Source organism: Ips typographus, linkage group LG6, assembly GCF_016097725.1.
Source record: "Ips typographus isolate SLU linkage group LG6, UJ_Ityp_2.0, whole genome shotgun sequence".
Taxonomy (NCBI): domain Eukaryota; kingdom Metazoa; phylum Arthropoda; class Insecta; order Coleoptera; family Curculionidae; genus Ips; species Ips typographus.
In genome coordinates, this window is record NC_138427.1 from 8,226,634 (window position 1) to 8,254,013 (window position 27,380).

Sequence of the window (27,380 nt, forward strand, 5' to 3'; positions counted from 1 at the left end):
TGGGCTGTATGTTAGTGCATACACGTCCATCCCACGACGATGGCAGATTCAAGTCATAATTCATACTATAGATAAGAGGTGTGTAAATAATTTACAAGTCGGGCAATTGAGGCTGCCCTGCAACCATTGTTAGTACCGCAGAAGGATTGTCTGCACCATATGTCTTCGGGGCCGGTGCAATAGATCTTTCTGGGGCTATTTCAGCAATAAACTATACTTAACTGTTCTGTGGTGAGAAGGTGAAGGTACTTTTTCGAATATTAGTACAGTGGAATGATCATTTTCGCATATATATCATCATTTCAAGACTCTTATTACATTGGAATAAACCTCTGTCTAAATATTTCATCCTACAAGTTTACTTCCTAAAATGAATTTTATGAGAGGCAGACAAGGATGGTTTTAACCAAGTAAACCTCATGCAATTCTACAATTATTGACCTAGAAAGAAATTATGTATTTTTCCACAACCTAGCAAAACAACACTGTGTGATTTCCTGCATTTGCATTTTGAATTGCATCAACACCAATATTCAAAGCCAGAAGGGTGAAAGTATATGTATTTTCTTTATAGATCTCTTTGAAAAGGTTATCATTCATCATAATGTTTTTCCAATACGTGAGAATTAACATTAACCCTTTTGATCTCAACTTAAGTAAGCGCGATATTTCGACTCTCACCACACAATTCCACAATAATTGTTTATGAATTTATCACGAAATAAATTAGTGCTGATTACCAGCACATGTATTCGACACAATCTTAGAGTGCATAAAAATAACAAAATCTGTGACTTGAATTTTTCCTTTAGTTCTAACGAAAATCTACTTATAGAGCTCTCCCGAGGGAAACGTCAAGCCACCTGGCGCACACAAATAATACAGGCAGCTCGAGGTCGAGCCCAGTTCTTCGTAGATCAGAAACCGTCGATATAATTTAACTAGAAAACTAATTTAAAACTCATAGAAATGCTAATAAACAACAGGCGACTGCCCACTCAAAACGCGTGCATACCCATGCAAAGCGGCTTTAGTACTTAGTACTGGGAAACCTTCAATGAGATTTCTTTGTAGATCTTGCCGACCGGTTACCCTCTCAGATTAATCAGTTTAAGTTTATTGCAATGACTTACAGCTATTCTGTTTCAATTTATCAAAAAAGAATCGTGTTGGTCTTTTATTTGCTGTGTTAAAGCGATACATTTCAATACTGATTACAAAACTCTCTAGGTATGGTTAGAGCAATTTTTTAGCAAATCTCAAAACAATCGGTAAAACTCAATGATGTGTACAGGGAGTAGAAAAATCGTAAGTATTAATTTTCTCTACAAATCTAAAATACATTCACCGCTTTTCTAAAAATGCTTTTCAGAAGTTTCTAGCATTATCTCAGAACAAACGATTTCGCTATAATAGTAGTTTATTAAAACTGTGAATTTTTACCTTTACATTAGCCATAAGCCATAGACTCTAAAAATTTCTTCTGACTTTCGAATGAACATAAGAATATTAACCTCATTTTTGTAGCACCTTCTCTAAAAATAGAGTACCTACTGGACGTTTATAAGAGTCATCAGTAGTCTCGCTATAGTTTGTAACTCTTGCAGTTATTTTAATGGATTTCTTTTATAATACGTTTTCGGGAAGATCTGAAGAAATAACCAAAACTTGACAACATTTGGAAATGTTCCTATTTTTCTATGACAGAAAAACTTTTGTTTGAAACGTCTTTGACTGCAACAGTATTTCCTATGTTGACAATGAAATGTTTCATCAAAAAGGAGCAAGTGTATGGTTGTTTATTACCCACAGAAAGAGCCTAAATCAAAGTATGAACCCAGGAAAAACTGTAAATAAGTTTTGTTATATGTCATAGTAAGTATATCGTCAAAAACAGTCAAAATATCCACTTTCGAGTAATTTGACTTGAAAGATAGAGTATTTCAATTTTCATATACATCTACATGTCTTTTAATGAATTTGGCATGTTATGCATTTCAACTAAGAATTTCTTGAATGAGTGGATTTTGCGAAAGGTTGCATGAAATGTGACCTGATGGCATAAGTACCTAAAATTTGAAAAAAAGTGGCTTTTGCTTGTAACCATTGAAGACTAAAATTAGTTTGGTAAGCGTAGTAGATAACAAATACCAGTTCAAAATTGGAGCAATTTGCCACTTTCTTATATTTTTTGCAAAACATCCTTAAATAACTTAACGCAACTAAATTCCTGTTCCACAATCCAAACCAAAGTATTAAAACAAGATTTAAAGAATCTCTCCGACTACATTAAGACAAACATGTACCTAATAGCATTACATGGGAACTAAACAAACAAACATTTGTAGGTGCTATCTTGAGTTATCATACCCACTCAGACTGCACTACATATACTCTCATTCTTGGGACATAGATAAGATCGGGGCGTGCCGAACAGATCTATAAAAGGATTCAAAAAAACTTTCTAAATTATCTTTGATGCAATTATAGGTGGCGTAGTTATACATAAATGGAGTGTATAGGCGAACTATACATGTGCCCTGTTCTTGACGTGTCTAAAATGCAGTTAATCGCCATTGTGTTGCATTTATCAAATCAAGCGCCCACTTATCTGGTTGGATTAAACGCATTGAATTGGTCGGGTTTGTGACTTGTGAATGAATGAACTGTTGTTTGGTATCAAAGAATGGTGATAAGTTTGCAAAATTCCAACCCTGCAAACGCTATAGGTCATACTTTAAAATGTTTATTAGTTATTGTTTGGCTGTCGGCCTAGAATTTGGTTGTTTATATACTGCGATAAATGTGACGTTAAAGAAAGAAAACAACTATAAAAATTGTAACATTTCTTTTAATAACAAAATGCTTAGGCACTAAATAATATTATACAATCTCCTACGGATGGCTTAATAATTATTAAAAACAATCGCATAGGAACAACAAAGTTATTTCTTGAACTGCACTATTTTCGACACGATAATAATCAAAACTTGGTAATAGCATTACGGGAGTATCTTAAGCTATAAAATATTCAAACAAAAACATAGTAAAATATACATAATATATATAAAACATGTACGATGCCACTGCGTGATTAGTTTACGAAACGTGACTTTAGTTTTAGTAAAGCAGGCTTTCAAGCAGATTTTCTTTAAGAAGTTATATTGACAATTTCGATTTAGTTCATGCATTTAATTGTCTATTCCTTAGGTCCTACCCTAATAAAAACACCATGACAAAAGCCAGTCTTGTTTATCTTCGTTAGAAAAAATAACAACAAATATTAAGTATATAAAATACGAGTTTCAACGTGATGTTCTTAATAGGGTTGGATAGTAGAAATATATGTACAGCTGGAAGGAAGAGACGATTTTGCATAAACTAACATTCCATTCGATTAATGAATTACATTAAAATTATGGCAACTAGAGAATTTTGTAGTGTAGAGAGCATTAGAGGTACTATGGCTTTTATGGTTAAGTATAGAAACTTCAAGTGGTGTTTAGTCCCATATGATTGCTTCGTTCCAAAGAAAACCTGACTTATACAGACTATATTAATTTAATATAATCAAACCTTAAAAGCTACTAGTGAACAAATCAATTTTATAAAAATTGATCTGCACTTCAGCTGCACCACTTAATAATAACATAATAAATCTACTAAATAGGTATAATATTTGTACAGGTAGGCTTTTTCGCTTAACAACTATTCACAACTTACTTATCAGTCTTTTAAAAAAATAGGTACTTTTTACAGAAAATTCCACTCAGACAGCATTTTTGCAATATTTTCGACATGTACTCACTGATTTGGCACGTTCGCAAACTTTTTATCACAGATCTGGCGGTGGACGAACTAGTTTACTCTCTTCTAGTGTTTCGTCTTTTGTATACTTGTTCCTTTTTAAAAAACTGCTTTAGATCTACACTTCTTGATCGTCGCTGTTTCAGGCTATCATTTTGGCGACTGAAACAAAACAAATTATTCATTAAATTTAAGTACTAAAACCGTATTAGTTTACATTAGTGTATGCATAAAACATGGAACGGAACGAATGGATACGGTACTTTATTTATGAATAAATATCATATGCTACACAGGCTCGACAACATGTAAGTAGTGTAGACAAAAAAGGCGTAACAAGTGCGTGTGGCAATAGTATGTTAATATTGAATACATATTTAAATAAGAAGGCGACCAGAAATAGATTTGTGGATGCCAGGAAATGCTACTTTTAATAACTTTCCATACAATTTCGAGTTGTATCTAAAATTCTGATTGTAGTTTATTCACCTCGACAAAATCAATTAAAACCATTCATCAAAGTCGTTTTTAAGGACGTTATCGAACATTATTCTTGGCAAATTTTTAATCGCTGCCGATGCACCGCCCGAAGGCCAAGGAGTCAATGCCTAAGAATTGATTGTCTTATCATTTTACTGTTTATTTTTTATTTAGGTATCTCTTTGGCGATTAAAATGCAATCATGTAGAGCATGTTGCACACGTGCCGCATTTTTTAAAAGAGAAAGTTTTTTTACGCTAATTTGGGACGAGCCAAATATAAACCAACCTCGACACTATAAAGAAAAAAAACAATAAAAATTAACGTGTGTCGCATTTTAGAAATTTTGGAATTTTTATTGTTGTTCTAATTTGTATTAGAATTTGCAATGTCAATGATGATTGTCATTAAATATGTCGATTACAGTACTAACTAGTCTGTTAAGTCCACATGTAGCATGTGAGTAAAAATTACTTTTTTCTAATTTTGGCATATAAAGTGACACTTTTCAAAACTGATTAGAGTGACAAAATGTTTTACTTTTCGTAACTAGTTAAAAAAAGTATCACTTTATGTAACTAGTTATGCAAAGTTCATTTCATCACTCCCTGTTTTTATGCATTTCCGTAGAAACATATGGGCGACATCCATCATAACATGTCGTTGTCACAGTTTATACAAGGTGCTAGGAAAGTGAATATTTGTGTTAAATCATTTTAAAAGATGGTTTTCACAGCTTTTTGGTCAAAATTAGAAAAAATTATGTATGCAACACGTTTTGAAAATGTCTTATTGTGTAACTCATTCAAATTGTAGGACCTCGCTGCGCTCGTCCTACAAACATTCATTCGTTACACAAAATCGAACTTTTCGTAACTGGTTACATAAATAGCTATTAGCTTTCTGCTTTTTTTTATCAATTACAAACTAGAAACAACGATTTACGCAACTGCTATATATGTATGTCCATAGATTTATCTACACATAAAAGTGACAAGACTAGCTAGATTAGCTAAATACACAAAAAGATACCTTTAGGATGTTTTTCCATGCATTTCTCAAAAACTCAATAATACATTAATTTGTATGACTCTAGATAAGCAATCCTTCACAAATTCTCTCTAAAACTTAACCTATTAGTCATATGTTTCAAAAGACTCACCTTTAAACATTCTGTTAACGGTTTCCATTCTTTATCCCCCCCCCCATATATGAATGGATCTACCAATAAGGAGAAGAGTTTTCCAAATGGTTCCAACTTGCAAATTGCGACCAAGTGTCCAACTTGGCTCTTGGAGCATCAATGCATCTGTTGGTGCCGTTTTTGTTGTTGTTCCTGTCGCCCTCCCTTTTATTGTACAAAGAATTGTCGGACAATGATCTGTGAATCGGTGCCCGAGTCTTCTTGACGATGACGTAGTTCTTTCCATCATTGCTGTCCCAATACTCTTGGCCTTCGCACTTGAAACAGACGCAGAATTCCAGTCGTCTGGATTTGGGTCGTAAGTTTATTTTGAAGCTGAAGGTGTCAAACACGACGTAAGCTGACCCCGCTGTGATGTTATTTGGCACATACGTGCAGAAGGTGTCTTCGGAGGTTTTCCAACCATCGCAGGTGCTTCGAACCAGCACTTCTTTATGGAACGAGAGGTTTTTAACTTTGATGGTTCCAATGACTTGTTCCTCGTTCTCCTTAATAATGACATTCTCCAGAGAAATTTTCTGCTCATCCAACTTTTTTCTGAAGGTGACGTAATCTGACGCAGGCTGTAAGAAGGTTACTTCCCAAGGTTCTTTCTCCACTTCAGCCTCAGCCGTAACTCCATGAGTGACTTCGGCCAGAAACTTCATACTCCACAATGGTGGCACATTTGAAGGTTCAGTCATCACTCTGACATGAGTGAGGGACATGCCTTTATCGTCAGCGAACACCACCTTCTTCTTGAGTTTGGTCGGACTGCTCGGATCTTCATCACTGGAACTGCACTGTTCATCGATCGGACGTATCACTAAGCAGGGACGTTTTGGGACAGTTTCCAGTGGTTGTACTGACTTGGAGAAGTTCGAATTGAACGAATGCTGCATTTGTCTGCAACTGGCCGCCCTCTGCAGAGGAGGATTCAGATGGAACGACGCAAAATCGCTCAAGAAGCCGGTCGGTGGACTGTGGCTGAACACTGGTGGGCTGTGAGGCAGAAACATCTCGAAGTCGACCATTGAACACATTGAAGATGATCTGGAATTCAAAAATGCCCACACGTTAGTAATCATTGCGGCGTACATTACAAATGGCTGGTCAAAGTGACGCTAATTCTACGTCAATATGTAAGGTAATCCAGGCCAATAAATTTCACGGTTTTGATCGACGTTTTACGATGAACTGATCAGATAACGGTTAAAAATAATCAGGATTATCCGTTGGGCGCGGTTAACGTAAATCGCATCACGAGTCAAATGGAAACAAACTATGCCAATGCAATATGTTGTAGTAAATGCCATTTGTAAATTTACTTGCACTGGTATCTCGATATCAATATACAAGAAAATGCACTTACGATAAAAAAGCTGGAAGATTCAAATAGCTGGTTGGAAAGTTTGTAAACTATGCACGCAATTCTTTTGAACCAGAACTGTTACCTTTAAGTTCATCAGATGTACAATAGAAATAGCATAAAACTAATCAATTCACTACTTCGATAGGCGGTGTTGTTAGTTTGCTATCAAAAACGCACAATTTGAGGTCTTGTTTCGGAAAACTGCTGCATTTAATATCAACTTGAAAAATCGGACTTCTTATAACCAATAATGCAAATCAAAGAGTTAGTGTTCAAATTTAGAATGTGTCTATAGGTCAGGTTAGGTGTACTGACTGGTCTCTAAACTAGAATGTCTGGATAAGAATTTAGGCCTTAAATTGCTAATCAAAACCTAAACTAAAATACTGTACAAACTAAACTTACAACCAACATGTCTAATAGACTTCATTTGGGAACAGACCAACTACAAAAAATCCTGGATTTCAACGACTTTTCACACTAGCTAGGCACTCAATAAGCTACTCTTTTCACTGGTACTGCTTTCAATCAACTGGACAAACAACTCGGCCTTTTATATCGTCTCGAAGACAGCGATAAGGCCTTAAATGGACGATTCGAGATGTTTTCATAACATTCTAGATAGAGTCTTTTGGTGCAAATGAGCAAACGGAAAATTACCAGAAGATTTTTATAAGAAAACTCAACTAGCAGTTTATAGCGACACAATTTAGTAGAGAAAAAGAAAAACAAAATGCAAACTAGGGGGAACGAACTTATTACGTGTGCTTTCGCGAATCCGATATCAGAGGCAAACAATATTGATATCGGATTGCAGTTCCAGTTGAGAGGAAACAACAGGTAGTTGATTGTCTAGGACACAATGGTCGGTTGTCTAGTTTTGCAACGATAAATGGTCTTAATTAAATTTGAATTTCCGACCGTTCGCATTCACGACAAAGTAAGAAAAAAGACCGGTAGCGGCCTACGTCTCTACTTTCATTCATAAAATGCTTTTCAGACTGACAGGGAAATCGAAACCTGATTGGCGGTGAAATCGATTATTGTAGCTTAACCGGTAGCGGATTAGCCAACCAGAACACAAAATTTAGCCAAAAATTTGTTACTTAGACTTAACCTAAAATAGAAAGGTGTCCTACATTTTACTGTCTAGACATAATGCCAACTAATCTTATCGTTTATTGACACCTACGATAACGCACAATGCGAGAAAACTTTCCACAAATTGTAGGCAATAAATAAATTTTGGCTAAACACATAAAAAGCTAAATTTAGAACTCTAGAAACTCTAGTATAATTGCTAGAGATAAAGTAATTATTGTAGTACGTAACTCTTTTATAATCACCCCATCGTAAATTATCTAGGTGGGTATTTATTGCAAGCAATTTTGAAAGCTTTTCAGCTGTGGAAATTATCAGAGTTAATTTAGTATATTGACTACATAAAATATTCAGTTCATATAACTGCCACATGCACAATAAGATTATGATTCAAAATCTAAAAGGTTTATGAGATATTTTTGAAGATCTGAATGAAAAAGAAATATTAGTGGTGTCAGATTATGCTTAATAAAATTTTGAAATATAAAAAGTTTTCATTTAAGTGAAGTGAATGTGTTTACTACAAATCTTTTCTTTGGTTTGGTTGGTAGAGAGAACCAAAATGGACTTCCTAAATGACTATATTAACTTTAAATTATTAGGCCATAAAACATGAGTCACCAGAAGGGGTCCATTCTATATCAAATTAGGTAACAAAAAGTGAGTAATGGAACTATTGGCCACCTGAAAAGTCATAAAGTTGGTTTTGGTTCAAGATTCTTCCCCAAAATTCTAGAATCAGTTTGGAAAATTTGTATGGATGCAGTTGCTTTAGTAATGTTCAAATCCTAAATCATTTGCAAAACAAAACTCACTTATCCAGCATCATCAGTATTAAAGTTAATATCATAATTTACAAGAGGAATCAAAATTCACGTTAAAATTTTGATCAAGTCGCTAGATTAAGTTAATCGCCACTACATTCCGATTTAATGTTTCTTATTATACTTTATCAAGTTAAGACATTTTATGACCATAAAACTACGCCCCTGTTCGTCTCGTGGACATTTTATATAATCAGCTACGCACCTCATGTTCGATCAAAATAAACTGGCTTTCGTAATTCGTTTAAAATAACTCGGTGCTTTATCACGCGACCAGTTCATGCAGTTTCGAAGTGAATAAGATTCTGTTACTGTTTGGTCTACAGCCTTCTAGCAGCGTTATCTAACGCGATAACTGTCCCACACTGAATATATTCTCGTAAAGCTTTGAAAATATGGAAAATCACTCACCTTAAGATTACTGACACTAGTTAATAACGAAACACAAGCTCTTAACTCTGTGAGTTTTAAAATGGTACTGAACCACCCTGAACCTAAAGGCATTATTATATAGAGGGAACCAAATGTAGTTACCCATAAATAGACCCATTAGGTAGATGTTATTGATAAAGTTCTCTAAAAATTTATCTGCAAAGAGCCATAAAATGAGTAACCAAGTTCAAGTTACATCAACACAAAGTAATTACATATGTAACATAACATATTCTGTGGGTAATCAGAAAAAAAACCGGTTTAATTAATAATTATCATGCTGGCGCCAGTGACAATGATCAATGTTTTTTTATCGCTCATGTTTGATCGTTGCAAATATAGTTGTATTGTTTCGTACGATAAACATTAATCCTAGCTGGAATAAAAATTCCTTCATTAGTAATTATGAAAATTAAGCCAGATTAGAGGTAAAATGAAAGTCGTTTATGCTAGTATTTACTTTTAAATTTAATTTTAACCATCGACGCAAAAAATATACAATAAATGCGATAATCTATAAATAGATTGTTTGAAGAAAAATCTAGTTGCTCCGCTATATTGTCTGAAACCAGATAAACCCATAAAAATTAATGCTTAAATAATGAGTTGGATCGATAAATAACAATGTCAACCCAGGACTTGTGATAACAATTTTGCGGAGGAAATTTCCATTGACACAGGCACGTTTCTTCTCTAACCTAAATCAATAACTTTCAAAAAACCCTTAAGAACAAAACGTTTTCTTTATTGCTTTACAAACAAATGATTTGAGGCCGTAAGTAACGGGGAGCATTTTTATTTGATTGGATGCTATATGTAAATTCACCCATTAAAGCTGAAATCGCCAAGTAGGGAAAACCGGCTCAAAATGGTTGCATAAACCTGAATAATCTGATCACGTATCAATGAAGTGATCATAAATTAGTATTCGACCGACTTCGTGATAATCACGGTGTCCGTCTGCAAAAAAAGCTTTGCAAAAGGTTATTTTTACTTGTTAATTCAGAACATTCACACCGAATACATTTTATATTCATTATGATAATGTGAATTGATATTTAATTTGATTATTTTCTATGTTTACACTGTTGTCGAAATTAGTGAATTGATCTGTATGTAGCTACATGATATTAAATTTAGAAACATATCAGAATGAAATTTATAGAAATCTATAAAATGCAAAAACATGTCATCACAGATTTAGGCAAATGATTTTCCTTTATGACAATGTTCAAAACTTTAAATTAAATTTATTTAAATGTTTATTTTCTTTAAAGTAAATACATTTTTTATAACCTCTTTGTTAAGTTTAGACATAAAACTCAATTTAGTATTAGTCATTGAAAACAATTTCGACTGATTTAATTTGCTTGATATTGACTGAATCTTTCAATTGTATCAACTTTGTTTATGTGCCTCTTATAGTTTTTGAGGAATTTAAGTCATAAACCTTATGGTTCAATAGAAATGTTGATAGAATATTACAGAAGAAGCATTTTTCTGTCACATTTTCCAAACTTTTCTCTTAGTAACCCAAAATCAAACCAATCCAAGCCATAATAATAAAAAATAGTCACTTGGACTTACAATATGAATTAACCACCTTGTATTTCTGTACATCGCCTGTATAACACCTCAAATAATTAAACTATAGAAATGTACGTTATTAGTCACTTTTCTGACAAATTAATGTGTCAGGAAACATACCAGTATATCATCAAGACAATCAATAAGAAACAGTTGTTGGACACATTCTGATATAAATAATAATTTCTAATAATACAGACCTTAAGAAGGATCGTTAAATCCAACTCGTTGTAAACAAAATTAGCATAAATTTTCCAGAACAACTAATTCCAGAACTTTGCCGCTTATACGTAGCCAACATTTGAATGCCAACTTCATCAACTTTTGTTGTTTTGATAATCATTTGGAAACGTTCTCCTCAAAAATCCCTATAAATACATTTTCTTCTTTTTAGAAGATCTAAATATTTAGAGTACTTTATGTTGGCTGGATGAATACAACATTAGGACCTAAAGGCATTACCCTCTTTTTTTATAAAATTCTTCGTATCATCAAAAAAACATGAAGATCCTCATGATCAGTTCGATCGGGTCAGTCAGAGAAGAAAAATGTGAAACGCGACTTGCTAAAGAACGCAATTTGCGTTTTTGCACGTACGACTGTTTGTCCAATAAAAATGTTCACTGTTTGTTCTGGTTTTAACGGACGATTGTTAACAGTTTAAACACTTTATAGGCACTCGAACCTGTGTAAGCAAACTATGAGCTTGCTGTTCATAAAACTTCAAGTGATGAAAATGACATAAAATATAATGTGTTTAGTGTCCATTTTTAGCTCCAAAAAAAACAATTCTGCAGAAAGCAATAAAAACTGTTTCACTGTAATATTGATCTTATTCGTTTAGTTAATTAAGGAAAATGCACTATATAAGTAAATTGGTAGTGATAAAATAACTAGTAAGTCACTATATTACGACATTATCGTTTCATGTCGTCTGGAGTATCAGTCAAGTGCATTGTATGCTAAAACACTTAGGCACGTATGAATGCGATACAAAAGAATAACTTACCGATAAAGTTATTAGTACCAGACATGGAAAACTGTTCAAACAGCTCCACTGAGCATAAAACAAATCGAAAACTGGTAGATGAACTGTTGCTGAATCGATTAATATTGCACAGTCTACGTGCCGTCGAACAATCCCCATTCGATAGATACGCATCTATGGGGTTTTTATCGTTGTAATAGGATAAGAAACGATCCTGCACCGACTTTAAGAATTTCAGGAATTCATCGACACGATACAACGTACACTTGATGATAATTGGTCCTGTCAGTAGGCGGATTATCACATCATAACTCTGAGAGAGTTACGTGTCTTTTTGCATTGAGTCTATCTTTTGCATTTCCATTCGGTTTTTTTATTGAAAAGTTGTTTAGACAGTTCCAATCATTCAGCTGTCGAATAGCACGTGTTTAATGGTGTTTATGATAAGGTTTGACATGAGAAATTTAGTTTGCAAACAATGTTGCAGTCCTTGAAAGTCTATAATAGTAAACTAAGAGAGTTCAAAATTTTTACACAACAGTTTTGGGAAGTAGAAGCTTAACGTTAATCATTTTATTCTTATAATGAGCTTACATTGATGGTTATCGTATTATCATTTTTACAATTAAATTTTTTTTTATCATAATTATTATTGAGAAAAATTTTTATAATCCATGGTTAACGGAAAATTTACTTATTCATAAGTACTTTTTATCAATCAGACACCTAAAAATAGTACATGTATAAACAAATATTAACCCAGACGAAGTCAAAAGCGATTAAGCCAAATGGTGGTAGATATCGATGTAATTTTGTCACTAGTGTGAGTAATGCCAGTCAATATTTTTTTAACTTTTAATTCTTAAAAAAGCAATAACAGAAGTGTATTCCAAGGAAAATAGCTTTGTTCAAATTTCCGTTTAAGTTAATAAGAAAAAGAATAATCTACGAGAAGGTGTTCGAATTGAACACCACATGTTGAGTCTTAAAGATAAATAGTAATTCAAGAATCCTGATATTCTTCCTTTTGAATATGAGTTTTTCAGGAAATTGAGTGTATAAACCCATTAGAGAACGTTTAAAATGCTTTTTCTCAGATTCTAGGAAACATATGCTAGTTTCTTCTGACTGGCGTTTGTGTTTTTACATCATTGTTTTGAGTCTGATTTGATTAAGACAGGTAAATTTTTTTTTGGACTAACTTAATAACAAATTATTATTTTTCAGTGTCATTTATGGTAAACTTTTTTCCGCTCTAAATCAAAATACTCCACATAGAGCAAAAGGTGAACAAACTCGCTGTCTATAATTAAACCTAAGGTTTACGAGTATCTATACCTGAAATACCCAAAGGCTAACGAGTGCTAAATTTAGTGTCCGAGGTTAGTAACGTGTTAAATTATTACACCTGCCATGCAGACAGCAGAAGACCGATAAAGTGAAAGACTCCTGCATAGGTAAAGACTGGACGTTCTCTAGACATGCAATTTTATTCCCATTCGCTAGCGTTGAAAGAAAATCAAGAAAAAAGCAAAATGAAAAGCATACAGTCCCATTCTCAACCTATCAACGGACGGGTTGATTAATAATTTATTTGCACTATTAACTACCAGGCTACAAATAATAATCGCCTCTCTAATTAGCATGTCCTTATATCGGCGGTTAAGGGCCCTCGCAGATGCCAGACACTTAATGAGAAAGCCATTCTGAGTTCCGGAATACTGGTGTTTTTTCAAACTCTTTCTAGAAACATCTAGGCATCGTTCTGCTCTCGAAAAAAGCAAAAGAATCTACTATGGTGCATATTATTAATCATGGAGTTTCACTCGAGCGCTGTCAAGATGTTGTGTCACGATAATAACGAACGATGAATGCACAAAAAGAGTTTTACCTCACGTGTTTTGAACTAAGGTCTTTTTATTAGTGTTTAATTAGGAAAATTAGTAGTTCCGCAACATGGTTGCTCCGGTTGATTCGATTGACCTAGAAGTGGACATCACACTCTGCAATTTTGCAGGTGTCCTTTTCAAGTGCATTAATTGCTATATCAATGTCGCCTAACAAAATTAGCATTTAATTAAACGTAATTAGAATAATAAGCAATACGTAAATGAGATCACAACAGGACGTATTATGGTTACTTATTGTCCTCGAAATCCGTAAATCTTCTATTAATTCAATCGTAAGCTCTCGAGTGGTGATAGAGTCAATTTCCTTTCACAATGGAAAGTTATGAAAAATTGCAGGATGTTGTCACCACATATGTGTTAATTTGCCAAGTGGAGACAAGAAATAATATTAATATCCTCTACTAAAAATTACTAGCTAGTCCATCAGCACACTGCATTTAACTCAGAAAATTTTTGAAAAAAACGTTAAATATACGCTTGGAGAAGATTTAAAAGTTCAAAACATTCTATTTAAGACTTTTCTTAAAATTATAAGAATTACTTAACACCGGAAGCCTGTTATATGAATCTTCCAGCTAAAATAAGTTACAAAATGTCAGAATTTAAAAAATTGATACTGGAACCAAATGTGAAAGACCAAAATTAATATGACGTTTTTGTTACCTGAAAAGCAGACTTGTTTTGCTCGAAAACTTTTACGGAAAAATTTTACTTGTTTTGCCTTTCAACTGCTTTTATGTTATTAAGATCACCTTTATGGGATACCGTTAACCAGAGTGATCAAAAAAGTGTTCTGTGACTTTGGTAGTGATTTTCTGGCTTTACGCATTTGGGACACACAAAATAAAAAAATACAATTTTTAGCCTTATCTGGTTCTATTGCAGAGCCTACTTTATCACATTTCCCATTTTAAAGACTTATTTTGAACGAAAGAAGAGCAAAAGCAAACATTTTAGGATTTTGAAGGTCTATTTTAACTGCCTAAACGTGAGAACGTGAGGAATTAAGGGTAAAGAAAATATTTCCAATTTTTTTGATGATTCAAGTTCTTCCGCTTAAACCAAAAACTAAACTGCATATTACGTCTATGAATATTTCAAGTTAGCGTTGGGCTAAGTTAGATTATAAATACAAGTCTAATTTTATAAAACCGGACGAACAGACTTAAATAAATTCCCATGTTTTACTGGGACCAAAAACATAAATTTAGAATGATAAAACGAACAGACGCCACCAAAACGCCAACGCAAATTTCAAGTTCAATGACTAATTTACGTAAAATTGGCGCCAATTGAATTTAGCACTTTTAATATAGAGCAAAGTGGGTTGTTAGAATTTGTATCTGGAAATTTACAAGTACATAACTCTGCCAGGTATTTTAATATTTCATCACTTTGTAGTACTATCACGTAGTGAACTGTAGTGAAAGGAAACGTAGATAACATCCAGACTGTTCCAGTCTGGAGTCATTTAAGTTACCAATTATAATAAGTGGGAATATCAAGTATCTAAATTTAATACCCTTCTACGTTTTATCGTTATTGGTGTCTGCATCGTTTAACTTTAGGTCACCCACCCCTACTATCAAAAGCTCTGGTCTGTTTAAGCTAAAACTGATGGGTATTTTTACAATTTATTGTTGAAATTACCACTAATTAGAACCTAACATAAAATACCCTGAGCAAACACAGAACCAGTCAAACTCAGACATTCTAATACGCGTTTAGTCTAAATTTACGACTTTTCTCATTTTATTGGAAATTTATTGGCAGGACCCGTTTTACGTCAAAATAACCAGTACTAAACCGGATTTTTTGCATAGATATACAATAATTTTAAACGCCTATCGATTACACTCTAATTATGTTATGTACGTGTTAACTCAATTGATGTGGACTACCTTGAATGCAACAAATTGGGCAATGCCAAGAACTGAATAAATCCCACACTCACACGGAAATCGCCTTTGATAATAATGAAATTTACAGGTATTTCCTGAATACTTGACCTAAAAAAATTGAACAACCGAAGCATGCAGCTCCCTGTTTGCCGGCTTGAAAAACCGGCAGGCAACAAATCTGTTTAAATGTCGATAACAGATTAAATCCATGTCAGGATCATTATTTAATCCGTTCAATGCAAATTGAATTACGGTACAAGATAAATCTTTTTGTTTAATTAATTTCTATAGATGTCCGACTCTTGGTCAAATCTTATCGGCGCCCAACGTGGGAACTCAATTTTCCTATCCAAGAGATTTATGTTATCCAATATCAATTCTGAACTCCAACAAGGAAGCTGATTGACTAATGCACGTGTGAGATGAAAAATGCTATGGAATTTCTCTTATTGTAGAACAAAATCCATAGCTAAGCACGACCCACACGTCACAGCCGATAAAAAACGATCAAATCAGGGCTCCGCACCCACCCGAAACGGAAACCTTACCAAAGGTAGGTAGATTATCGTCGCAGACATGGGGGTGACACTTTTGATTTATTTTTCGGGTCAATGGATGCTTAATGGGCCTTATAGACTAGTGGGCAGCTTAAATATGTGTGAGGAAGTGACTTGCCGATCGATATACGTTAGCCAGTAACCGTTTCAAACTTTATGAAGGGCGTTTTATGGTTATTTGACATGTTTGCCCATTAGACACTGTCATGTTGCAATAGTGTTAGCTAATTGATGTCTGTACAAGCTTTAAATATGTTACAAAGTAATAGATACACTAGTCTTAAAAAATAGCAAATTTGGCCACCCAGTGAGTTCATTAGGATAGAAAATTAACTTGGGGCGATAACTTATTTGAGAAAAATCAAGCGAGAACAGATCGTGAGAAAGTTCTGGCCGTGGGGGATTACCTCATTATTTCATCGACTTTTCAGTGGAAATATTATTGTTAAATTAACTTGCTACTACTGGCTATTTGTTAGTAAATTGAGTCTCTGAGTCTAGAGTGTTCTAGATTTCAATTTTACCACCTCCTTCATGACTGCCCTAAATACTTTTTTTTGGAAGTTTATCAATGAAACTCTTATAATGAAAAAACTGAGAAAAAAATAAACTATACCTAACTAAACATTCAGATAGAATTAACCATCATTCCACCTTGCACTACTGTATTGAATAAACTCTCTTTAGATTCATAATGGAACCCTGAATGAAACGACACCTTAAGGTCAGTAAATGATCAATGACAATGTCCAGAAAACCAGTGCTGTCCAATAACGTGGTCGTATGACCTTCTTGATACGTAAAAATAGCGGCACAACAAAAATAGCATGTGTTGAGGCAGGTCGTTCCGTTCGACACCGTCCCAAGGATAACCGAGAAAGAGAGATTAGGAACGCGATTCAGATTTAAACAAATAAATAAATCGGTTTGTTGACAAAAGTGTTTTTAACTACGGTGCGATACCTGTCAGGTACCCAAGTGTTATCAGATCGCGACGTCTTATCGAAATAGCGATTTCCATTGTATAATTGTTGTTACCCGATCACGCTATCCTTCGAATTATCGACTGATCGATGAAAAATGAGCCCTTGAATATTGACACCACCAATTCGAATCCGTTATGCGAAAGGTCAAGTCTGTAATTGATGTCGAACGTGGAACCCCATTCAGTCAAAAGGAAATAAATTATTGTTTACAGATTTCGTGAAGGTTTCACTGGTTTTGGTTAACTCAAAATGCAAACATATAAAATTGACCTTACTGATCCACTTCTATAACAGTACAACTAGAAAAGTATTTTTTGTTATGGAGATTAATGAGAAACCCTGATTTTTAGTCATGGTGATCCAAATTTCCTTAATGATCAATTTACACTTTTGGAAGTTTTTAAGTGTTAATGAAGCTTTAACAATGATTGAAGTTGTAACGTTGTTGAAGTTTAAGGGCAGGAAAAGAGCTTACTACATGAAAACTTCTCTACATACAGGGTGATTCACGATGATGGTATAGTAGAAGTATCTACAGAACGACTCAATATTTTTCGCTGAAATTTGGAGTGTAGCCTGGGTTGGTTTCAAACTACCTTTCGAAAATGTTTTGGAATTTACGGTTTTGCCAGATTAGTCGGAACGAACATCAACTTTTGATTTTCAAATAGAACACCCTGTTTCTTATCTCATTTTTGAATTCCTCGCAAGAAGATTTGTCAGCAAAACGGTAGTCTAAAAATTAATTAAATTCTCAAGTCCTGAAAAGTTTGCTGATGTGACCTTTTGTCCTCAATTAGACAATACTACATGGTTGAAAAGCCCAGAGACAGGACACCTACAGGGTAGTCAATATTTACCTTTTAGTCGGACTAAGTAAGTTCTCTAGATACTTATACTAATATACCACAAGCTTGAATCATCCTGTATTTTTACAGTTAATTACTACTAACTCTTAAAGTTTCTCTTCACTCCTCCAAGATCTCACGATTCATTTTGAGGTTTTCCTTGGTAATAATAAATTACATAAAAAATTACTTGGACATGCATGTGCTTCAATAAATGCAGAAACAAATTTGCGTTCTCGAAAAATGTGTCTTTAACATCATCAGAAGCCAAAAAGCACATATTTGGTAGCTGCAGAGCTGATGAACCGTATGCTCTGTTATATTGAGGGAATTGCCTTTTTATTTACACCAAAATAAATTATTAAAAATTTGTCTAGCAGTTATGAACATTGAGAATAGTAATGACAGAATGCCACAAAATGTTAAAAGTAACATACGTGCTTTAAGTAAGAAAATATTTAACACAACGTTAAGCTGGACAGTTTTTCATTATTATACATACATAAAGGCTGAAAAGAAAGACCTTTCCAAGTATAACCTGCAGGGTAAAAGTTATTTTTGGATAACTATACTTCCTTTAAATTGCACATCCTGTTCTTCCTGACACCCTTCCAGAAATTCTTAATAGGAAGTGAACCAAACCAAGCCTTAAAGCTTGTGAAGATACTTATAAGAAAATTTTATTTGTTGAAAAAACTTAAACCCAGTTTAGATAATAAAAAAAAAATTAGTATTTAAAATGTTTAAAAAATTAACAAAACCAGCTTAATGTAATAAACGTAACGTAAACGCAATGAATTCGTTTACTCTAGTCGTTTCAACACATTCTGAATGTCAACTTTTCAGTGTTTTCAGCTTGGGGTAGTTCAGCTTGGGGTTTCAACTTATGTACTTATTCATGGCAGTTTTTCTAGTTTCAAAGTAATGTTTAGCTAAGTTCAGTTCTGTAAATGGATTGTAGGGTAATCTAAGTGTTTTCTGTAGATTGAGCTTCTCCAAACGTTTAAATTAACAGTCCAACGTATATTTTGTGCTAGTGGCCTTTTAACAAAGAAAAAAACACTTTTTCTGTTTTTAGCTAAAAACTTCAAGAAGAATTAATTCCACAAGAAAAAAAACAAAACAAACAATTTAAAAAACAAGAAAATTACAAATTCAACTTAAGTTACAATAATTAAGATGATTCTGTTTCTAGAAACCACAACTGAATATTACCGCATATTTCAAGTCAGACAGTCATCAAACATCTGATAAGCTTGATTTGCAACTTGAACTAAATTCGTACCAATAAAATCGCATTAACTCGACCCAAATACCTCCTCAAATTTTATTGAGGTTGAAACGTCAAATTGTTGTCATTAATTCAAGGCTTTTAAATCAAAATTTATTGCAACTTAAACCAAGCGGCTGTGTGAGGTCAGGCCTGTTTCCAGGTGGTTGTGAAAACCCTATACCCGACAAACGAGTTTTCTCTGCTCGCTGTCAATGCTTGTAAAATTATAGGCTGGTGCAAATTTAAATGGCTCATGTAACAAGATCTTAAAAACCCTTTTTTTACTTTGAAAAGCAATTAAATTCGAGTGCCACCAAGTTAACTATTGCAAATATTTGGCAATTTTTTGTATTGCTAAACCGGCTTATTTGCTATTTTTAGCATTAATTTAAATAACGCTTTCTCCAAAAATGTCGTAATTTAAATGGTAAACAAGCACATTAGATTTTTAACAAAAATCAACTCACCTTTTTTTTAAGTATATAGTTTAAGTTCCAAAGACGCCGGCAGCTGCTCGTTTCTACTTTTTTCGTTGTCACAAGTTTTCCAAAAAAGAAAATTTTAGACCATTTTTTTTCGAAAATTTCTAACAAATTACCGGCGCGCACTCTTTCCAACAACCTTGTAGCATTATTTATATGTATAATCCGGTCATTGAAATGTAAATAACTTAAGTAAAATGTACTGGTAAAGTGTAGTTTATTAAGTTTTTTTTTTAAAGAGTAGCGTGCGTAAACGTCTATAAGGAACTTAAAACTGGCAGCGTCGATCGGTGCCGAGTAGCAGCTAAGGCCGGCTCTCCCACTAAATCGATCCGGACCGAGCCTTATCTGTAAGTCAAAATATTCATTTAAGTACGAAATGGTCACTGGCTGACTTGGTGGTTGCGATTGGTGGCAATGTTTGCATCAGACTCACTCAACCACATTGACGCAGCTCTAAATTGTTATACTGGATTAAAAATTTGGTGTGTACGTGACGGAACTAAATTTTACGCAATTTTTTTTCAATTTCATCATCCAAAAGAAATCCTACCCTAACAAGGATTTAAAAGACAAACAGGAGTAAGGACCAATTTGGTGGAAAGAAAATGACATAGAGATGACACCACAAAACTTGGTTCACTTGGTTCTTTTTATCGTTTTTTTTTGCTGGTGCCATTATGATATAATTTTTACAGTAATATGGAATACACCACAGCTGAAGAAAAATGAATTAAATCTTTTTATTTAAAATGCTTTATTCCTTATTGTAGAAATATATTTAAGGCCTGAGACAGAGACAGAAATCTGAGAGTTTATGTGAAAGGTTTCTTCTACGACTCCTATAGAAAATAAAACTTTTCACCCGCATTTGAAGGTAGAAAATATCACTTTTACTCCCTGGGAAATCAATTGCGGTGTCCCTGACACTTTCTCGACAAATTTGAAAACATTCCCTTGGTAAAAACTCCTCCTTTTTCATCCAGCTACTATTATTATCCAACATTATTAACATAGTGTTTAAATGCTGCTTTTTTTCATAAAACCATAACATTGGTCGTACAAAAAATTAAATGTGAAACTCTGGGGTAAACTGCATTTTGCACTCACGAACTTGGAAACCCTCCGCTTCACATCGTTCCTCAAATTGTTCGCTGGAAGTCTGCCTAAATGCAGTTAATTCCTGGCAGAATTGTAGTCTTGGCCACAAAAATCAACTTTTTAGACTAAAGAATTGACTACCATAACTGTCAAAGCATGACAAGACCAATTTGAATGATATTTGCCAGTTTGTCTTGGTTATCCTATTTGACAGTTGGTTTAATGGCTACTTTTCTTTTTTAAGCCAAATGTTCCAAAGATATCCTGCAAAAAGATGACTCTAACTTAAAAGGCGAAAAAGTTATCAAGTAATGTCAAAACGTTTACCTATTTTTGAGTCACGTGAAAATCCAATTTTGCAAATAGGTACAAGATACTGTATTTGAAAAACTGCCTATCGTAGAGGCTTACGACAGAAAAAATACAACTAAAAGAACCAAGAGAAACACAACTAAAATATTTCCATTCCAGCGTTGCTACATCTACATAAAATCAATGACAACAAGGGATTTTTGTTCTATAACCCTAATAACTGATACCATTTTTCGATTCTGGTGCTGGGTCTCGACAAGTTCCTTTCTGATCTATATTATGAGCGCATTTTCAAAAAAACTAAAAAATTTTAACAATTTTGTACGTTATAATAACTCTAATTAATGTAGTATAGTTTTCTAAATACAGTACCTCCTTGCATTCTTAGTTGGCCATCCAGAACTCTAAAAAACAGACTATAAACCACCACAGGAGGGCAGTTAATAAAATATCAATAAGTGTTATATTTTCATCAGTTATCTACAAAAATTATCAACATTTAAGATGGCATCTTGATGATGAAGATACCGCAGTAAAGCACTTAAGATTTGCAATGGTAGGCGCAATAATTTCTAAATTACGGTTCTATATTTGTTAAGGTGTGACTGATTCAAGTAGTAAGTACTTTTTTTGGGAAAAAGAAGTTTAGTAGTAGAGGTTTAGTCAGTATAGTAATTAATAGTATTTTTAATTAGTAGTAAGTACATTAGTAGTAACATTTTGGGTATGGGCTCCCAAAACCCAAAATGTTGAATTCACTGTATACTACTGATTAAAAATACTATTAGCTAACTATACTGATTTATTTTATTCAACAAAACTAATGGTATTCCAAGTGTTTTTTAATAATTATTATAAAATTCGTACCAATAGGATAACATTCAAATATGGTATATCGGAAAAAAATCAGCAAACCAACATTTTATAGGAAAATTTTGCGATATAAACTGTCCACACGTCGTACTAAAAAAAACTGACCTAATTTGCATATAGTTTTCCAGAAACAAAAACATCATCAAACTAGCTCGTGAATTACAATTTATAACCGTTTAATCCCAGAATAATCATCAAAATTATCATGTTTGATCCAGAAAAAAGTTGGCACGACAATTCCATATTATTATAGCAACCGAGCACCAAAAATAAAATTTGTCAAACCAGGCACTTTATTGAGTTCATCCAAAGGTTGTCTGTTTTTAGACCCACGACCCCTTTAATGACAAAGAAAAAAAATTAAAGAGATAAACAAACAATTGCTGATGTCTATCATCATTCAACTCGAGAACCATTTTCTTCTCCATACCATTACGGACACTTTACGGCACTGTTACCAAACAATAAGAAGACCGTAAAGTTACCCTCCTTTCTCCATGTGTGTGATTGTTAACGCTACTTTGCTAGTGTTTGCATTAGGCCCAGGTGCTTATGATGTTTGCATATAGTAAAAGGCTGCGGGTTTCGGAAAAAATGCACGAAATTTATGATCCTGTTGAACATTTTGACGAAGACGATTTCTAAATTTAGCAAATACGGATGAGTATTTAATGGTCTGTGATGGATTAAGGGGGGACAGTAGGAAGACACTAGAAGATTCCGTTATATGCGCCCATTAACTCGGTCCACCAATCAATTGACGTGTTCCTATCACCAATCAATTGTTTTTGCAGTGCTGTAATAATTGTTTAGTAAATCACAAATCACTGATTTAGATCAGTATATTCCCACCGAACACATCTTCTTCTGTGTGACATTAATATTATCTTAGATAAGAACATTAAAGAATGTTTGTACATGGAGTACGCAGACATCAGATTAATGACCATAAAAATTAAAAAAATTATGGTATTCCTAGTTTAAAAAGCAAAGATTTTCCTGGTATTTTAGCTAAATTAGATGGAGAATATTCTATCAACCATGTCATCCTAAAAAATCAAAACTTTGTCATAAATCTAGTCCCACACTTTTACGCAATTAATCAAACAGCACAATCTTCGTATCAACATGTTAACCAGTGTCGTAGGTTAGGATCGTTATCAAACAGTTTGAACAAACACAAATTAGGCGCCTTGATCTCGCTCTCGGATGCACTTAATCCGCAAATTATCGGAGGATTGAGTTCTTTATGGGATCGGATGGCAAAGGTCAATCAAAAAGTTCGATTTCGACTAATTTACGGTTGATTTATCGCGAGAGGGCAATTTAGCGTGGTGCACGTTACGTAGATGGCTAAATATAAAAATCGAAAACGGTAAACAGAATCATAAAACGGTGATCATCGCACAAAAAAATACACCATCCCCAGGATTATAAAGTACTAAAAACGTCTGCTAGATAATGAGTATTCTGTTGAGTAGGACGATTAACACATAATTTATTTACCTACTTTTATGTACCTATTACAATGTAAACTCTAAAGCAACTTTCCAACATACTGGCTGTTCAAACAAAAATACTTAAAAAACCTCGGTAGAGGTAGATCTGCATTAAAATGCTAATTGCGCTTAAAATGTGAAACATAATTACTTGGTTTTCGTCTTGGTGGATAAGGGCGGCACAACCTTGCTTATAGGCTTTATCTACGGTACACCTAAAATTATCAAAGTCAGAACCAAGATAGAGTGAAAAGTTGTGAACATACGGGTATTTGGTATCTGAAGAACAACAACTTGCTATCAAAGTACCGTCAGGATATTTCACTTGAAGATCGTAAGGACTGTGTATTCCACAACATTTCTTGCAGCTCTGAATTCGGTCAATCTAAGATTGAACTGTATGTTATACAATGTTACCTGAATGATAGTTCACTGATTCAATTAAATTCATTATGACAGTAGTTTTTAAATCTGGATCACTAAACCAAACATCACAGTTCTAACTTACATACCTTGGCAATAGCAAACATTTGTCCAGAGATGGCGTTTTTGTAGTTCTTTCTCAAAAAACGTTCTCCACCCCCCAACCCAGTGCCATACCCCAACATATAGATAACGCCCATCAATAAGTCTATAAATTCCTGAGTCATGACTGTGCAGATCACGAAGGAAACCACCACGAAGTACACCGAACCCCTTTTGGTCCATATTCCCACCAATCCAGCTATAGCGACGATAATCTGGATGGAATCGATCAGCATTTCTTCCAGCCACGAATCCCAAAAGTGACCGAGCCGAAAATCTCTTCCGCAATGACGTACTAGGATGACCTGCTGGTAGATGGTGCAGAGCAAAAAAGCTATGGAGGCACCGTAGAGTGTCCATATCAGGAATTTGCGTCTTCGTCGGCGCTTCCAGTCGATTAATTTAAATGTTGATTGATGCATGATGGTTTATGTTTGGAAAATGTCAGAACTGGAAAGGTTGAAGGTGACAAATGTCAATGATTATGATGTTTTAATTGTTAAGTTTATTTGTCAGGTAGAAGCAACAACAGCTGTATTTGTTTTCACGTTCCATGGAACCATGGAAGAGCGAATGTGACGTCACACATGACGTTATTTGACAGTTGGTCAAATTATGGTTTTGCTAAATTATGGAATCATGACGTGACATTCGCTCTTTTGCTCTATAAAGCGTGAAAACGAATGCGACCAGTATAACTATTTTTCATGTTTTCATCTTGTTCATGATCAAACAGAAAGAGAAGTATATATTTTGAGAACTTCCTAGATGAAGATATGAGTTATCAAGAGAAAGGAATACATAATTTGACTGAAGCCTAGCATTGTCAACCAGTTCTGTCAAATTCTATCAAAACTTCGCTCGGCAATTCTACTCCCTGCGTTCAAGAATTAAGACCTAGTAGAATTTCCAACTTTGTTTCCAAATACCATGTACACTATTATTACAGCCTCAACAGAAAGCAATCTAAAGTTGAAGCATGGTTAATAAAATTGTAAAACAACACTACTAATTTGTTAAAATTTACTTTGATTATTATCGTACTCATTTTCACCATTATCTTCTTGTTCTTGTCTACTAACTTCTTCATCAATGCTTTATCCAGTTTTTTAATGTTGTTGCATTCTACAAAGATACTTTCTCGAAATTCTTAGATTGCTTTGATGTCATTCAACCTTTTAGGCATTGGTTTCCAGATATTTACCGTCCAGCTTGACAGAACCAATTTCTGGTCTAGAAATTACATTCTGGCTCATTGTAGAAGCACCAGATCAACACGTGATGTAAACATTACATTATACATCATCAAGCTGCTTTATGCTGATAATGAATTTATACTTGAAGTAACACTGATGTAAGACGTTTGGCTTGTTCAAAGAATTTGGAAAAGTCGAACAAATATTGTGTTGACCACAAGTAAGATAGAAGATGAAGTCATTAGGACTTAAGACGAAAATCATCATTATGAGCACCTGAAGAAAGATTAACCTTCACTATTACATTATTGTAGTCTTTGTAAGCTAGAAACCTGTTGCTTTCACAATAATTATACCGATTCACCAAGGCAAACAGATTTTCTTTACTGCAAAGGGATTTTCGATATCTGGTCTGGCTCTATGTGTGTTTTTTTGAATGTTCATGTATTTAGTGGCTTATGACAGGTCCAAAGGCATTCCAGAGACAAATTAAATAAGTCAATGACAATTTGAAGTTAAGGAATGTTGAATAAGTGATGATGAACAATCCGACAAAGAATGGTTTAACAAATTGAATGGAGTAAATGATAGTCTTCAGGATTCTGAAGATAATAACCCTTTTACTAGTTTACTGTAATGACCAGGTAAAGTAGTTTCTTTGCATATACTACTACTAGTAACAAATCTACTTCATCTTACCTGACTCTATTAACTTTTAATACACTTGAAAAAGGCTTACAATCTAGGCTAAACGTATACTAGAATGTTTGACAGTGTTTATTAGCGGTAGGTGTTAAATTAATTTTTTCACATTTGTTATGAGCGGTCAGTAAATTAAATTTCACACAACTCAAAATTTATGTTGCGCTAAACCTTATACAAACATACGGTTGTTTGCATTACGGCCAGTTAAGATGAACATCCCGTTTTGCCATGCATATAGATATTATTTATGCACGTGCGTTTGTCTATCAAAAGATATATTCGTACTTTATTATGCGTACGTATAAGCAATTTTGCGCTTCAGTAATTGTTAGCACTTTCATATTAATATATTGGGTGTTCCGAGTTGGGTATCCAGCAGATTTAAGACATATCCGATTCTCGTACCTTTTCCCATCATTTTGAACAAGTATCTGAACTCAAAGTTTACAAATATGGGGAAGGTCAATCAAAACGCGAAACTTGGCGCCAGTTTGTTAGTAAACAGTAGTCAACACCGATTAAAACCTGGTTATCAATGAAATTCTGCAATCCCTCGAATTATGACAAAAAGACAAAGATATCTGTGAATGATTCGAAGGGTTATTTCCTTCAATGCAACTACTAAATCCGCAACTGTAAAACATCTTCATCGCTAACATAATAATTGAATATGTCTGGTGATTACAATGAATAAAGCTTGTACCAATAATGGTTATCACTTATCACCAAAGGAAAATTTCTTATCTTTGTCACACATTAGAAACAAATGTTGCGGCCATTATGCTCTAAAATCAGTTCTTGATTTTTGCAGGAAATAGGTATTTAATTAAAAAAACAGCATCTTTTGTTTACATTATATTGGGTCGTTGACTTGCCCAAAAAATGCGTTGTTTATGCGCTGGTTATAATTAAATTCCCTTATCTAAATGGCAACTATTTTAACAAAACTGAAAACATTTTGAATCAAAATATTATTCATATTGTTTTAGAATGTATTGTAGTTCTATATTTGTCACTAGAAGTTGAAAAAGTCATCTGTTAAGTAATACAAATACTGAAATAACGAAATAAAGGTATTATAAAATCATGCTCCAACATATCAGTACAATGGCGAAATAATACGCAATTAGCAGTGCCATATAAGTAATTTGTATTGTCATCAACAGTAACGCCTATTTTTGCCTTATCAACGCAGGGTATTTGTTTTATAAAGCCTTTTTGTTGATAAACTTAACCGGAGACATCCAGGTTATCTCATTATCCTGTAGAATGTTTGCATTAATATGTGGCATGATTTTTTTATTCAAAAATCAATTGACGCTTTGCAATATTATGCAGGATAGATAAATTAATAAGAACTTTTGAAAGATTTATGTTACAAAATCTATTAAAGCATAATTTTTCAACTAATGTAACAGATCCAAATTGCATTTTCACG

At 33.9% G+C, this 27,380-nt stretch overlaps 2 protein-coding genes across 5 annotated transcripts; both read right to left on the bottom strand.

The window, feature by feature from the left end:
* Positions 1-2,833: 2,833 nt before the first annotated feature.
* Gbs-70E (Glycogen binding subunit 70E) lies at positions 2,834-19,858 on the bottom strand. 4 transcript variants are annotated; one of them, XM_081982773.1, is made up of 3 exons: positions 19,717-19,858; positions 5,450-6,523; positions 2,834-3,969 (listed from the first exon to the last, which is right to left on the bottom strand). In XM_081982773.1, exon 2 carries the CDS (start codon positions 6,511-6,513, stop codon positions 5,509-5,511), a length of 1,005 nt encoding a protein of 334 aa, XP_081838899.1. In that variant the 5' UTR covers positions 6,514-6,523; positions 19,717-19,858; the 3' UTR covers positions 2,834-3,969; positions 5,450-5,508. The 4 variants fall into 4 exon arrangements, with proteins under 4 accessions (XP_081838899.1, XP_081838900.1, XP_081838903.1 ...); XM_081982774.1 differs by lacking the exon at positions 19,717-19,858 and adding an exon at positions 11,796-11,934; XM_081982777.1 differs by lacking the exon at positions 19,717-19,858 and adding an exon at positions 7,285-7,401.
* A 3,637-nt stretch (positions 19,859-23,495) lies between these two features.
* LOC145731146 (uncharacterized) lies at positions 23,496-26,601 on the bottom strand. Its single transcript, XM_081982781.1, has 3 exons — positions 24,029-26,601; positions 23,783-23,901; positions 23,496-23,731 (listed from the first exon to the last, which is right to left on the bottom strand). Exons 1-3 carry the CDS (start codon positions 24,461-24,463, stop codon positions 23,584-23,586), a joined length of 702 nt encoding a protein of 233 aa, XP_081838907.1. The 5' UTR covers positions 24,464-26,601; the 3' UTR covers positions 23,496-23,583.
* Positions 26,602-27,380: the final 779 nt, after the last annotated feature.